This window comes from Myotis brandtii, unplaced genomic scaffold (assembly GCF_000412655.1).
Source record: "Myotis brandtii unplaced genomic scaffold, ASM41265v1 scaffold116, whole genome shotgun sequence".
Classification (NCBI taxonomy): domain Eukaryota; kingdom Metazoa; phylum Chordata; class Mammalia; order Chiroptera; family Vespertilionidae; genus Myotis; species Myotis brandtii.
In genome coordinates this window covers 3,234,448-3,249,825 of record NW_005354010.1, presented here as the reverse complement: position 1 = coordinate 3,249,825, position 15,378 = coordinate 3,234,448, and the positions used below count along the sequence as shown (strand labels likewise).

General features: G+C 38.9%; 1 protein-coding gene across 4 annotated transcripts in view; it reads right to left on the bottom strand.

Moving 5' to 3' along the window:
• NALCN (sodium leak channel, non selective) overlaps positions 1 to 15,378 on the bottom strand; it is a 298,496-nt gene that overhangs the window by 121,049 nt on the left and 162,069 nt on the right. For all 4 annotated transcript variants that reach the window (XM_005858192.2, XM_005858191.2, XM_005858194.2 and 1 more), the window contains exon 14: positions 12,600 to 12,737. In XM_005858192.2, coding sequence (XP_005858254.1) covers positions 12,600 to 12,737 — 138 coding nt within the window. The remainder of the gene's footprint in view (positions 1 to 12,599; positions 12,738 to 15,378) is intronic.

Here is a 15,378-nt window from a genome sequence, read left to right as displayed (position 1 = left end):
CTGCTCCCTGCTGGCAAGTGGACATCCCCCGAGGGCTCCCAGGCTGCCAGAGGGATGTCTGATTGCCAGCTTAGGCCCAATCCCACGGGTAGCGGGCCTAAGCCAGCAGGTGGTCATCCCCCGAGGGGTCCCAGACTGCAAGAGGGCACAGGCTGGGCTGAGGGACACCCACCCCCCGAGTGCACAAAATTTTTTGCACCGGGCCTCTAGTGAAAATATAACAAGGATAAAGAAGCCTCTAAAACATTATTACATTTTGACAGGATATGCTTGGCTTGGGACAAGTACCAGTACCCTTCCTTTTCATCGCATGTCCTTTGGGATTTTACCAGAACTTAAAGAAGATACAGAATAGATTTTTACTGATCTTCCCATGTCTGCCACACTATGGGCATCTGGGCACAGATACATTCAGGCTTACTCTAAACCAGCCATTATACTCTAAACTGGACATTATATAGTTCACTCCAAGTTTAGCTCCCTTCCCATGACCTTGATGTTTATCTTGATGTTGTCATGACAAGTAACAGCAGAGGAGGAGTCTACCTTTCTTGCCAACCTCGCCCAAGATTCGGAGATGTCCTCCTCAAGGTCTTTTGGGAGTATGACTGTCTCACACCACTTCTATCACTCATTGGCACTTGGGCAGACTCTGTGTTCTAATTTAACCAATTTTCCTATCTTTCCAGTGAAAGGACAAAAAAAAAATCTAAAAAATAAAAAAATTCCCTGATGAAAAAAGGGAAAGCAACTGCCTCCCCTTTCAGAGCACTTCCTTAGAAACCTTTGTCCTTGTAAATTCTTCCCGTCTCTTCGAGATGTATACAAATCTTTTTTAAAGTTCTAAACAAGCCTCTTCTGTTTTACAACCCAGGAATAGCACCCCTAGTGGGTGTGTAATTTAGCTACTTGGCCCCACCTCTTACAAAACTACCCAACTTGTCATGGAGAAGTTGGATTTTTCCTTTGGATAAAGGCAATTAGCTACCACAGATGACCACCCCAATTACCGGGGGGAATTTACAGGGAACTGTATTTGACAAATGGTTCTGCAGAGTCTTTTTACTTGAGGACTGTTGTTTCCATCTTGAGAACATGGATGTAATGTGGGGATATGTATAAAAGGGTGAGTTACTTTCTGTCTTTGCAATCTCTTAGCGGGTTGCCTGTGATGCCCATAGCAGCCTGGTTTAGTGCTCATCCAATAATAGAATTGTTTTCTTTCTCATCTGCTTAGGTGGAGAGATTTTCCGGATTGGCAGATTTTATTTTTAATTATTTCCCCAACACCAGACAGATGGCAGGCTACTTAAGGACAGTGAGGTTAGGCTATTCGATTAAATTCTACAGGCATTTGATTGGACTCCACTGATGTGCCAGACATTGCCTGGCCAGGAAAATAAAGGCAATATTGCACTCACCATGATGAAGTTCACAATTGAATATAGTGGACATAGGCTGGAAGCCTGGTAGAAAAGAGCATTGTGGTTGGGGACCTCCCTTAGCAGGTAGGCTCTACCAGCCACAAGCTGTGTGGCTCAACAAATTGCAGCTACTGTATTTTCATTTAACTCTCATCAGCAATACTGGTGTATGGTATAGCCCATATAAAAATATGCGAACATAAACTTAGATACTGGAAACTAAAATAATTTTCTTGCTATTACTACAAATGAACTTAATTTAGTCCATAAGCCCTCCATTTGCACTGATAGCAGAAAACTGAATCTTGCTAGATCCCATTCCGTCCTGTAAAACTCAGTTACATTGGAATAAATGCTCCTTTTCTTTCTAGGGCTGATTTAAAGTCAAGGATGTGATTCTCATCAGCACCTGGTCTGCTGTGGCCATGTGGCCTTTCCTCTGTCACACTTCAGGGGAAGCCATGGCGCTTGTTTTGGGGACTCTGGGCTTTCTCGCTGCTGAATTAGTCACTACCTCAGCTCCTACAGCCCCTGCTAAGATCTCTGATTCTTAGTGACACTTCGTGTTAGTTTTAGTTTCCTCAGGCTCCTCTAACAAATTGCACAAGCTTGGTGGCCTGAAACAACATATTCTTTGACAGTTCTGGAGGCCAGAAGTCCAAAATCGAGTTGTCAGCTGGACGTGCTCCCTGGAAAGGCTGCAGGGGAGGGTCCTTCTTGGCCTCTTCCAGCTTCTAGTGGCTCCAGGTGTCCTTGGCTTGTGGCTGCATCACTCCAATCTCTGCCCCTGTCTTAATGTGGCCTTCTCTTTCTCCCTATATCTTGTGCTTACCTGGTATATATCTCTTATAAGGACACTTGTCATTGGATTTAGGGCCCACCAGATAATCTAGGATGATGTCATCATAAGACATTTAATTTAATTACATCTGTAAAGACCCTTTTTCCAAATGAGGTCACAATCAAAGGTTCTGCAGTTAAGACATGGACATATCTTTTGGGGGCCACCACTCAACCCCTTCAGCTCCCCATCTGGTTTCTGGCTTCACTGGTGTTGTTCCTATATACTGATTCTCAACTCCCAAGGAAGTTTGGAAGTTCTACCATTCCAGGAAGGAAGTATGGGAGACTTGTTCTTAGGGGATCTTTTAGGTCCTCTCTCTACCTAGACCTCTCAGGCAGCTACCTAACTCTGTCCAGGTTTCCCCTTGTCTATGTGGGTCCCCCAGTGAGGCTATTTCCCCCCAAGTTCAGACAAGAAGTGGGTACAAGACAAATCTTGAATGTCAAAGCACACCCAGGTTGTTGCCCCTGCGTGTGGCATGTCACCCTACCACCAAAACACACTTTACCTCACTGCCTCTTTCCAGAGATTTCTGTCTCCTTCATGTTCCATCCCAGAAAACATTCTCTTTTCCTCTCAGAAAGCAGGAGTGTGAAGTAAGATTGGAGTGGAGGTTCTGAGGGGGTCCACACAAGTGTGAAGATCGACCAACAGAAATGAAACCCAAGCAGAGTATCACACATTTATTTCTGTGCCATCTGAGCATTTAGATTTCTGAGAGCTCATCTGGACAAATGGGTCAGGTGCATCTTCTGAACACTACTCATTTAAGATTGTGAGGCACTGAGCCCAACCCTGTATTACCAAGACAGCAACATACCAAGGAGAAGGATAATTTCGGCATTAAGATAATTGTGGGATGCTAGCTGCACTTTCTCCTTGTCATGCAGATAAAAGTTTGATGTTCATGGTAGAGAGAAGGCAAGACTCAAAAAGGAAAGGCTTTGGTTTTGTTAGCGAAAATGCTGCAGAGGCTTGAAAGCCCCATGCTTACAGAATTGAGACAAGCTGTTGGGAAAGGTGCTGGCACTAAATTGAAGTATTATATAAGAGAAAGTTTATAGTTTGCTGGAAACTATCCTTCAGCCGAAGTTCATTCAACAAATATCCTGCAATGTTTAGGCATCACTGCTTAATTAACATGACAATGTGATGGCAAAACCAGAAACTATTTAAAAATATATGTGGAGCTTGAGTTTCTTCCCGAAACTATTTGCACAAGGACTTTTAGCTTGATCCTTGTGGCCATGTTCCTAATTGAAGGGCACTGTGATAAGGTGACACCTTGGCACTCAGGCTCAGAGGTGACCAAAGTCTGCCTTTGACTTTCTTTGGAATAGAGACAGATGATGTAGGAGAGGCAGGATGATGGGTCTGCAGCTGGTCCTGAGGAGGTGAGAATTACTTTGTGGTTCTTTTCTCAGACTAATAGGATGGCAGTAACCACTGTGATACATAAATAGCAATGAAGAGGGTGGCAGCTTGGGTTCCATCACTTTTAATTTACACTGTCAATGAGACATATTGTTTTCCTGCAAACCCAGTGCTGTGTGGAATGGGACTGAGGGTGCTGGCTGGAGTGGGTCTGTCACGTCCCAATGCATGGTATTGAAAGTCCTAGGAGTGGGGGATGAATCCCTTTTCTGAAAGCAAGAACCATTGCTCAGTTCCTGTTTATTTGTTTGTTCTGGCTTTATACAAAGCTGAGTTAATGCTCATTAATAATCTGGACCCATTACATTGACGTCTGAGTCTTATTTTCAATGTTTAACTACTTACAAGTGCCAAAAGGTTTCCCACAACCATTTAAGTGTGACTCACAGGTTTATATTAAAATGTTATTAATATTATAAGGAAATTTTACAGGGACTTGCCATGTTGAATCAAAGAGCTTCATCATTTGCATTAAATACCTTTACACTTTGCCAGTTCTCAATTATGCAACCAACCTACTTTGCCCTATTTTTTTATACTTAGGTTTATATAATCTTTAAATTTGTAATGTGGCACCAAATCTATATCACTATTTTTTAATGATGTAATTTCCATGGGAATAAAGATTAATGATATATCCTTTCATTTCCTCTTGAGCTTTTTTAAAGCACAAGGGGTACATAGTTTCAACACAGCAGTATTTCATTTGTGCAATGCTTTCAAAAAAGAAATTCATATATATACATATACATTCATGCATTGGCTACTTGCCACTTTTAACAGGTCTCTAACATTCCATTATATGAATATGCAACACAAGCATTTGTTCTACCACGTAATATACAACTGATGTAATACGGTCACTTCCCTATTTTATGACCACTGTCGAAACCTTATGAATCACCAATGTCAATGAAAACATTGAGAATAACTATTAAAAATTTCCAGGTATTTAGTTCTTTATTTTCCTCAGACTATAATGCCCATCCTCAAGGTATTTTTAGAATTGGCAATGCATTCAGTGTGGAAAAGGCCACATATCAGGTCTCTGGAAGCCTGGCAAGGATCCTTCTTAGAATTTTTAGGAATGACAGTAACATATTGGTGGGATGTTGACCTTCTAGCTTAGATTTCAAAGCATGCTTGTCCAGGTTCAATATGGCTTCTGCCCCAGAGTCTTAATAGGTGTTCAGCTACACTAAGTCCTTATGCTCCCTCTTTTCTTTTTCTAACTACTCCCCTCATGCCTTATACACTTCTGAAAAAGCCAGACTAACCTGAGCTAAGGGTTCACTAGGTATTCAAAGTGTTTCAAGTTTTATACATTTAACCATAGACAAACTTGTTTCCTTGCATTTATCCACAGTACATTTCAGCAAAATTCAATAAACTACAGAAGTTGTATTGCTAGTATCATTATTTCCTCCAAGTGTATTCGGACATGACCATTCTGTCCAATATAGTACTTTACCGCAGACTCACTTTTGGGTTATCGTGATTCAGACTCCTGAAAGGTGTGGTTTATTTTTTTACCATTTTAGAATGGGTTCACTTGGTTGAAGATTTCTGTCTCTGTAGCTGCATATCCTATTTTGCATTCTCCCAACCCTACGTATAGTTACATCCCAGCCTTATGTACCTTTCCCTTTTCACGTCTTTTCTAAAGTTTACTTTTATTACTTTCTTTTCCTTTTTAGATAGCTTAAAGATAGCCCTTTGGCTGAAATATCACCTTTAATCTTATTCCTTTCTCTACTATATATATACTCTAATCATAATTTCTATTTAAAAATAGTTTTTAATATGCAATAGGAGCATAGCCGGTATCTAGTCAACACCCACAATCTTGGGTTTTTCTTTTCCTTCTTACCATTTATAATCATGCTCTCCTAAGGCATCTTGCCGGCTGTAGTTGGAAACAATCTCATTTTTTATATAGGTCAACAAAAAGTCAAATGTAATCAGAGCAATGTAAAATGGGAAATGTTAGACACAGATGCACTTTTAAATGAATTCTATAAAATCAAGTTACTTAATTTACACCTTCGAATGCCCATTTTTGTCAGAAAAATATGACTATTCTCAGAAAGCTGCCACTGCAGAAGCAAAATCAAGAGATTGCTATGTTAATTTAAGCACTTCAAAGGTAACAAAATGACTATCCACAATGGACGCTTAATTACATTTTCTCTCTCAGTATTCACATCACAGGGCTTTCCTTTGAAACAATAATAAAGGGGAAACCACTGAGAATAAAAAATAGAGTCTTTCCTCAGTCCTTAATCCCCAAATCATTGGCAAAAGTGAAGAAAAAGATGCATTTCACAATCATTCGGCAAACTGCAGTCAGGATAGAAATACGGAATACTACCAGGCAGATGAGAGAGAAATTTTAAGAGTATAATAGGTAATGGTTATGAATATGCATTTGCTAAACACTTAAGCTTGATTTTCATTGTGCACTGAAAAATTGGCGCCCCCAGGGAGCGATTGAATAGCCTGTTGTTGTTTTTTTATGCCAGAACAAACAGCGAAACATTTTTTTTCTTTTTTTTGCTGCTTGCTTCATGCCAGTCCCTGGGAAGACTAAATCAGAAACTCACCAGTTGTGCGGCACCACTGGCCAGTGTGGATAAAAAACAATCAGAGCTTGTCTATTTATGTAGACTTTTTTTTTTTCACTTGAGTTGTAATGTTCTGCAGTATTTTGCTAAAAGAAACCTCCATGCACATATTTACATGTTGGTCCACAAACAATGTCTGGCTGCTTTACTGTCAATATTTTAAACACCATTTCGGATCATATAGAGCCAGAATGACTGGGAAGCATGTACTCATGGCATTATCACTTGTATCACTAGGTCTTGAATCACAGGTTTTATTGGTTGGTTTGTTTGTGACTACTAGTCCTATTGATGTGCTATTTGTAGACCCAAAGGGGACAGGGATTAAGCTCTTCACACTTTGGTTAGGATATAGGTTAGTACTTACACATGGTAGAGATTTAATAAAACTGTACAGAATCAAATTGAGCTAACTTAATAGAACCTGTTACAGTGATGGTCAGTGTGAGGATAAACAAGAAAAGAAAAAACAATTGCTGATCATACTTTAAACAAAATCTCCAGGGAAGTGACTTCAGTCCCTAGACTTTGGGGTAGTATAGAAGTAATGCTCTCAGTTTTAGTTTGGTTATAGAGTGTTCTCTTTAACTGAATTAATTAGTTCTCATTACAAAAATCACTTATAAATTTAAATATCTGAATAACTGACCTTTTTGCATTAGGTTCATAGTCAGAGAAATCAACTAAATATCTCAAAGCTTTAAAATTTTAACATAAATGTGCTTGAGAAAAGTCAATTTGAGTTATACTTAAGCAGTATATTTCACCTAACTTATACCACATATAAACAGAATTTGAAATGCATTAAAAACCTAAAATCAAAAGGCAAAAATTTAAAACAATTAGAAGCAAGAGGAGAATCTTTTTATTACCTCAGGGTGGGAAAGAATATCTTATGCATGAGTCCAAAATAACTACTGACAATAAGTAAAAAACTGATAGTTTGCCTGCATCAAAATTTATTGGTGGGGTGCCCTCTGTGTCCCCACCTCTTGCCAGTGGAAGTGGAATTATTGGGGTGCCACTGGGGAAAGAATTTCCTGAGGCCCCCCAGGGAAGATGAGGTATTGTGGAAAGCTTTATTGATGATATAATATTAAGGGGGTTCCCTTACAAAGCCCCATTTCCCTCTGTCCAGCCAGGGGAAAAGTCCAACCTTGTCTTCAGCAGGGCTAGGATTAAAGCCACTGCCCAGAGTCTCTGCTCCGTATTAAAGCACAGTCCAGTCCAGCTTAGCTTGTGTTCCCAGCTGCAGTCCATTGTGTGTGGGGTCTGCATGGCCATGAGCCATGCGGCTGCTTAAGGTCACATTGTTACGGAGGCGCATGGGTGACTGTGGGCCACAGAGCAAGAGAGTGCAAGGGAGCAGGGGGCAAGCAAGAGAGAAATAATTCTTTGTCTGGGGACTTTAACCTTCCAAGATTTCATGCGCTTGCCGTGCTCCACCCTCTAGCCAAATATCTTTTTTCCAGATTAGACTGATGACAGGTAAGCATGTTTCCTATGGCACCCCAACTTCACTGCACACGTGTCCACTTCCCACTTTGTTTGGTTCCTTCCCCCAGTGATCTACAGGGAATGGACTAGACTAGTGGTTCTCTGGGGAGCATGAAGTTGCTGCTTCCTTGTGAAGCTGCCCAGATGACCCTACTTACAATGTCTAGCCTCCCCTCTGCTTTTTTCTTAGTATTGGTATTAGCTAGCTAATTATGGCAATAACAAAAAGATATCACAAATTAGAATAACAGAACACTGCCTCAGGAAGGACATTTATATAGTAGTCAAGGGATTAATATCAACAATATATGTACTACTCCAACACATGCATTTAAAAAAGACAAACTAGATTTTGGAAAAATAGGTAAAGCATATGATTGGGTGAGTCACAAAGAAGATGGCCCTTATTAAAGGAGGGCCATCTTATGAAGAAGTGCTCCCTTATTAAAAATTATGAAAATGCAAATATGCAAGTTAAGGAAAAGTAATACCATCATTCAACTTACAAGACTGTCAAAACCTTAAAAGCTTAACAATGTCAACCATAAGTGAGAATGTAAGCACACAGGGATTCCCAACCATTGCTCTTGGGAGGGCAAGTTCGTGGAGCTTGCTTATAGAGCAGGAGTCCTCAAATGAAAGGTAGAGAGAGTAAATGTTTCAGGCCTTGAGGGCCAACAGGCAACATTTAAGATATTATACAGGTACTCACATAATCATTTAATAATGCACAAACCAGTCTTAGTTCACAGACTGCATATAAAGCCTGTTGACCAGATTTGGTATGGCTTGCAGACCTGTGTTACATTTGGGCAGTATTCAAATCTCAGAGTCCACTTTCTAGCATATACCCTAGAGAGGCTCTCATACAAGGGGACACAATGTACAAATGTATTAGTCGCAACATTATAAAACAACCAAAATATGCACGGCAAAGGGAACTGATAAACAAACATGGTATATTCAGTCATAATTCATATATTCATGACGATATATACCAAATGAGCTTTATGTATACTAAGATAAAAAGATTTCAAAAGCCCTAACTGGTTTGGCTCAGTGGATAGAGCGTCAGCCTGGGGACTGAAGGGTCCCAGGTTCGATTCCGGTCAGGGCATGTACCTTGGTTGAGGGCACATCCTCAGGAGGGGGTGTGCAGGAGGCAGCTGATCGATGTTTCTCTCTCATCGATGTTTCAAACTCTGTATCCCTCTCCCTTCCTCTCTGTAAAAAATCAATAAAATATATTTTAAAAAAAGATTTCAAAAAACAATATTAAGTGAGAAATTCAACTGACAACCAATGTAGAGTTTGATATCACTTATTTTGAAAGTTGCTGCTACTAATGATTTGTAAGGAGGGAAACACCTGGTCAAATATAACTTGGCCTCAGAATGGTGTGTGGTCATCAGAGTAGAGAACTGGGACATCAGGTGCCTCCACCAGGATGGTCATCAGCACACTACAGTAGCACTTCTCAAACTAAAAACAATATTAATGTTAAAAATGAATGGTATACAGCGGTCGCCAACCTTTCAGACCTCACGGACCACCAGTGGTCCTCAGGCCACCGGTTGATGACCACTGGAAAATGTTTGTAGATGATAACCTTAAATTTAAAAACACTGTATATTTTAAATAGATGCCTATACTGTATACTGTACATGTGTGGGAAACTACTGTATTTCATTTAATATACACATTTATTTTCACATTTTAACAACTCTGAAAATGGGATGCACCTTATCATCTATGTGTATCGTTTAATTGTTGTTGTTTTTTAATGTTACACAAAATAAGAATCTTCTTACAGTTGATAATATGTTAAATTTAGTGAAATATGACTTAAAACTGGAAGATGGATTCATACCAAATTCATCATATTCACTGTCTGGGAGACAATGATCATTGTGTGGGGAAAGGAGAAGGAGGGAGAGAGAAACTTGGTACAGGAAGAATCATACATGATACTTTAAACTGAACGATAATACTTTACATCTATATATTGAAAACATCTGAAGTAACATAAGAACATTTTAGCATTCATTAATATACAGCTTTAAATGCACACACCATCTTACTTAGACTGAAAGGCACTCAGTGTTGGTGGACAGCTATGATCATCCACTATTTCATGGCTGAAATCTCCTTCAAAATACAAGTCCAACTCACATGGAGGTGGCAAACTTGGGCACTAGGTGTGGGGCATTATTATCTTCAGTTTCAGATATAACATGGCACAGAGATCAGGGAAGTTGTCTGGTTCTTCCAAGTCACATATCTAGTGACCAGCAGAGCTAGAGCCTGAATCTAGATTTTGAACTCCAACTCCATACTCTTGTACTCGGCCACACTTACTAGACCACCCTCATTGACTTTTCAATTCTCAATTGCTTTACAGATTTGAAAAAATTATGAATAACAGAACGAAAAATTTCAATTTTCAGTTTTAACTAAAAGCTACCTTTAGGAAACAACAATGAAATTATAATAAGTGTTTTGAGCAGATACTTAAATCAGTTGAATGAAGGGATGAAATTAGATATGGTTTTCAAGCTGTGCTTGATGGGTTCCTAAAGGCTCAGGTGAATCTCAGGAATCCTCAGAAGTGTTCCAGGTTCCACAATCAGTGCCATGTTTTGGCCCAGTAAGGAAAATTTAGACTACCCAAGTAGTCTGTGTACAGATTTAACAAAATATTTTATTATATTAGCAATCCCTGTAGAAGTTCACTTGAAAAAAAGAAGTTTACTTGAAAAACTAGATAGTTTTTCTTTCTGCTTTCACAATGTGTGAGTCTCAGTCTTAAGAATCAAAACTATATCTCTAGGTTAGCAAACAATTATATTATTTTTTAAAATATATTTTTATTGATGTCAGAGAGGAAGGAAGAGGGAGAAGGAGAGATAAACATCAATGATGAGAGAGAATCATTGATCAGTTGCCTCCTGCACATCCACTATTGGGGATCAAGCCCACAACCAGAGAATCTAACCATGACCTCCTGATTCATAGGTCGACGCTCAACCATTGAGCCACGCCGGCCTGGCAACAATTATATTGTTTTAATAGAAAAACAATTACATAGATTATTCTCATAATTCATGATTTCAATCATATCTGTCCTGCATTTAACCCATGATCAACACTCTCCAAGGTCTTCCATAGTTTTAAAGGAACATAAACACATAATAAGTGCCTAATAAACATTAGTTGAATTCATGAGTGAGTGAATTAATGATGAATGAATAAATAATGACAGACACAGACTTAAAGGGCCTGGAAAGGAGCATACAAAGACCTCAGGGCCAAGTGTCCTGGAAACACCAGCACAGTCCGAGTTGGCTCTGGAAGCCAGACCTCCATTCCCACTACTCAATGTTCTTTCCTTTTGTGAATATTTTAAAAGTTACCCCATATAAAAAAATGCCCAAACTATTTCTTTGTGATTTTACTGTTTGAACCCAAGATTTTACACCACATAACAATGCATCCCAATATACTTTTTGATAAACATGTCTTAGTTTTAAAAGCCTTTGCCTATAGCAAATGCAACCTGTAATATAACATCTAGTTTCTCAAGCACTTGTTTGATTCATAGATATTTAGAATTGGAAGGGACCTTAGAGCTCATATGTAATTTGTTTTATTTTAGTGACTCTTGGGCAGAGGTTTGATTTGATGCAGATATTTTCACTGACAATAGTAAGTTTCATAACCGAAGGAAGTAGCAATAAGTAGTTGCAAGACCATAGGCTTTGAGACCAGGCAGACCTGGGAATTTTCTGACTCTAACATTTACACTCCATGTGACATTGGGCCAATTACTTAACTCCTCTGAACCTCAGTTTCATCATCTGTAAAATGGGAATATTACCTAACTTGGTTGTACCAAACATTAGGAATAAAATTGTGAAACATTTTGCCTCTCAATAAGTAATAGCAGTTGTTTTTATTTCATGTATTCATAATAAAGGGTACCATTCTGAATCCTTAACTTGGAACTTTTAACATAAGTGTAGAGCTTAAGTTTGCTTCTTAAATATGCATCAATTTATTACATAGAGATGTACATTTCTCATTAGAAAAACATGAGAATTACATCCCTTAGTATGTAATAGGCTACATTTCATAGCATTTTTTCTTTGTTTTTAATAAAAATACATTAAGGGGAAAACTCTGTGTGACAGAAGTCAATTTTTTTCTTGGATTTAGTATTAGCTTTTATTGTGCTTTAAAAATATTTTCAGCTATGTGTTTTATTTTTCCCCCGTCAGTTTCTTTCTGTTCCACATAGCAAAAAACACTGAGCTGATTTCTAATTAACTGACTGGATCCTGAGGTCTCCAGCTGCTATCTTCAGTTTAATTACAGCTGTGAAGAAGATGGAATGAAATTGAAGAGAGTGTCTATACAAAGTTAAAAATAATAATAATTACATAATTCTGGTTTGATCCTTAGATCATGTTGGATGTGAATGATTAGAGATGTTTAAATCGGTATGCAAATGTGAGATTTCTATTTTGTTTTGTCTTGTTTTCCCTCATGCAAACACTTGTACCTGATAGAGACAACTTCCTAATTAAATCTGAAATCTAGTTCCTGAAGGAGTTCATTGATCCCTGGAAATTTAGAATGGAAGGGACCTTATCCAACCAGACTATTCTACATTGGTTCTCTGGCTCCATTTTGAAATTGAATGTAGGCCAAAAAATCTGTTGATGCTCATCCCATTATGAATTCTAAGACATAATTGAAAAAAAGTGCTAAACTCACCAGAGTGGCAAAAAGATGATAGAGAATGAAATAGATGGCAACCACAGGTGCCCACATGTGTCCCACAGCATTTAGAGTTTGGTCCATTACGTCTACCCATCCTTCCTGGGTAAGGATCTGGAACATGGACATAAATGCCTACAGAGGAAAAGAATGGAGGTATTAAACACCAGTTTAAGGCTTGCATGCAATTTTAAATTAGTGTATGGTGTTTGAGGACTTTGATCTCAATATTAGTGATTTTTATCTGAGTGCTCAGGGGAAGAACAGCCTTAATCAAACAGATGGGAAAGGGCTGAGAACTAAAGATCCTAAAAGCCTAATATCTAACTATTCAGTGTAGCAAACTAAAATAATTGTCCTTAATTAAAATTAGCCTTGGTGGTAAATACTGTTGAGAAAAATTGGAAAAAAATTTGAGGAATGTAGCTTATTATTGCCTTTCTTTCTTTTCTCCAAGTTAACTTTTTAACATTTCCAACAGATTACTGTATTTTTATTTTTACTGCTCAGCACAACTTGTTTTTTTGTTTTTGGTATTTGTAAATACTCACCTGTGGGTATTTTTTCCATTGGTTTTTAGAGAGAGTTGAAGGGAGATGGCAGGGTGGGAGAGAGAGAAAGAAAGAGAGAGAAACATTGATGCGAAAGAGACAATTGATTGGTTGCCTCCTGCCCTGGCACTGAGATGCCAATAGAACTACAACCCGGAGCCACACTGGCCAGGGCCACAACTTGTTTTTATAATGAACTAGAGGCTTGGTGCACAAATTCGTGCATGGGTGGGGTCCGGCCAGGCTGGCCCGCCCTGATTGGGGCCAATTGAGCTGGGCCGGACAGGGGGAGGGGATTCAGGAGGTTGGCCGGCCAGCCCCACCCTTGATCAGGGTGGGTGGGGGGCCAATTAGGGGTGGGGCCGACTGGGGGGAGGGGCCACAGGTGGTTGGTGGGCTGGCCCCGCCCCCTGGTAGAACTCCTGACTGAACTCCTGGTCAAGGGGACAATTTGCATATTAAGTTTTTATTTTATAGGATTGCATTTAATTATCTAAAGGCATATGAGAATAACATATTTTATTTTTATAGTACCCATCTATCAAATTATTTGTTATATCAAAAGCCTAAGATTCTTGGCAAAGGGTTGGAAGAGGTGGGTGCAGGGAGGAGGGGGTCAATGGGGAAAATACAAAAACAAAAAACCAAAGTGCACATCTGTAATACCTTCAACAAAGATAAATTTAAAAAAGAAGAAAAAATAAAACAAAAAAATATGAGCTGCTTTAAAAAGGAAATATTTCTAAATAATATAGCCATACTGAGCAACTTAATAAAGACAAATACATTTTTCATAATTATTTTGTTTCTTTTTCAAAGCCAAGTGAAGATCATGGATGAAGCCAAGACTAAAAAATACACAGCATTCCAACAAAAGCCAGCCAAGCTACAGGACTCCTACTCTCTGGAAAGATCTTTGGTTAGTTCCAATCTTACATATGTTTCTTATTAATTGTATGATTACATATACATCTCTAATTCATGTATTCTGTACACATTAATGGCCACTAAATGCTTTATTTATTTTTCTTTTAATCCTCATCCGAGGATATTTTTTCCATTGATTTTTTTAGAGGGAAGGGAGGGAGGAGAGGAAGAGAGAAAGAGAGGAGAGAGAGAGAGAGAGAGAGAGAAACATCAATGTGAAAGAGAAACATTGATTAGTTGCCTCCTGCTCACACCCAGACTGGGTATTAAACCTGCAACTGAGATATGTACTCTTGACCAGGAATCAAATCTGAGACCCTTTGGTCTGAGGGCAGATGCTCTAACCAGGCAGGGCAATAAATGTTTATTGATGAGAATTTATGATGATGTCTGGGAAAGTTGACAATTGGAATCTAGAAAATGTATTTATAGGTCACAGTACAATGAAGACTTAAGTTGAATCCTCAGGTATTGAGAGTCCAAGAAATAAAGTCTAGTACAATACATAGATAAACCAATCCCAAGACATAAGCTCCTCTGTTACCTAGAACTAAAAAGGACCTTAAAGTAATCGAATTGACTCTTTCTTTTTGAAGATAAGGAAAATTAGGCTTAAGGATGATAGGTGATTAGCCCCAAATCACTCTATTAATTTGTGGCACTAAAAGAAATATTATTTAGGTGTTCTGAGGCAATAGTAAGTACTTTTCTAAGTATTGATTCCTACGTTCAGTGAGATCTTGAATCTACTACTTCCCAATCAGACTCACTCAGTGAGCTCTCTCAGCATAGTCTCCTTTACCACAGATACTTAACTTTTTTAGAAGGTGTTCAATGCCCAATATATAACAAACCCATTTGAACAAAGGAGAAATTATTAAATGAATCTTGAAGTATGAGAAATGTTTTTCCACTCCCTTTATCCATGTGTAGAACTTCTCCATGAGTTATTTTTTCTACAGCCCGATTATCCTGCAAAGTCTTCTGTTCATAAAAGTATGAAATACATTGCTATTGGTACTTGAATTCAGGATCACCAAGTAACAAAATATTTCCCTTGCCAGCTGCCTAAGCGAATGTTAGCTTTAACTCATTTTAAAAATGCTTCAGAGAGCCCTAACCGGTTTGGCTCAGTGGATAGAGTGTCAGCCAGCAGACTGAAAAGTCCCAGGTTCGATTCAGGTCAAGGGCATGTACCTTGGTTGCAGGCACATCCCCAGTAGGGGGCGTGCAGGAGGCAGCTGATCGATGTTTCTAACTCTATCCCTCTCCCTTCCTCTCTGTAAAAAATCAATAAT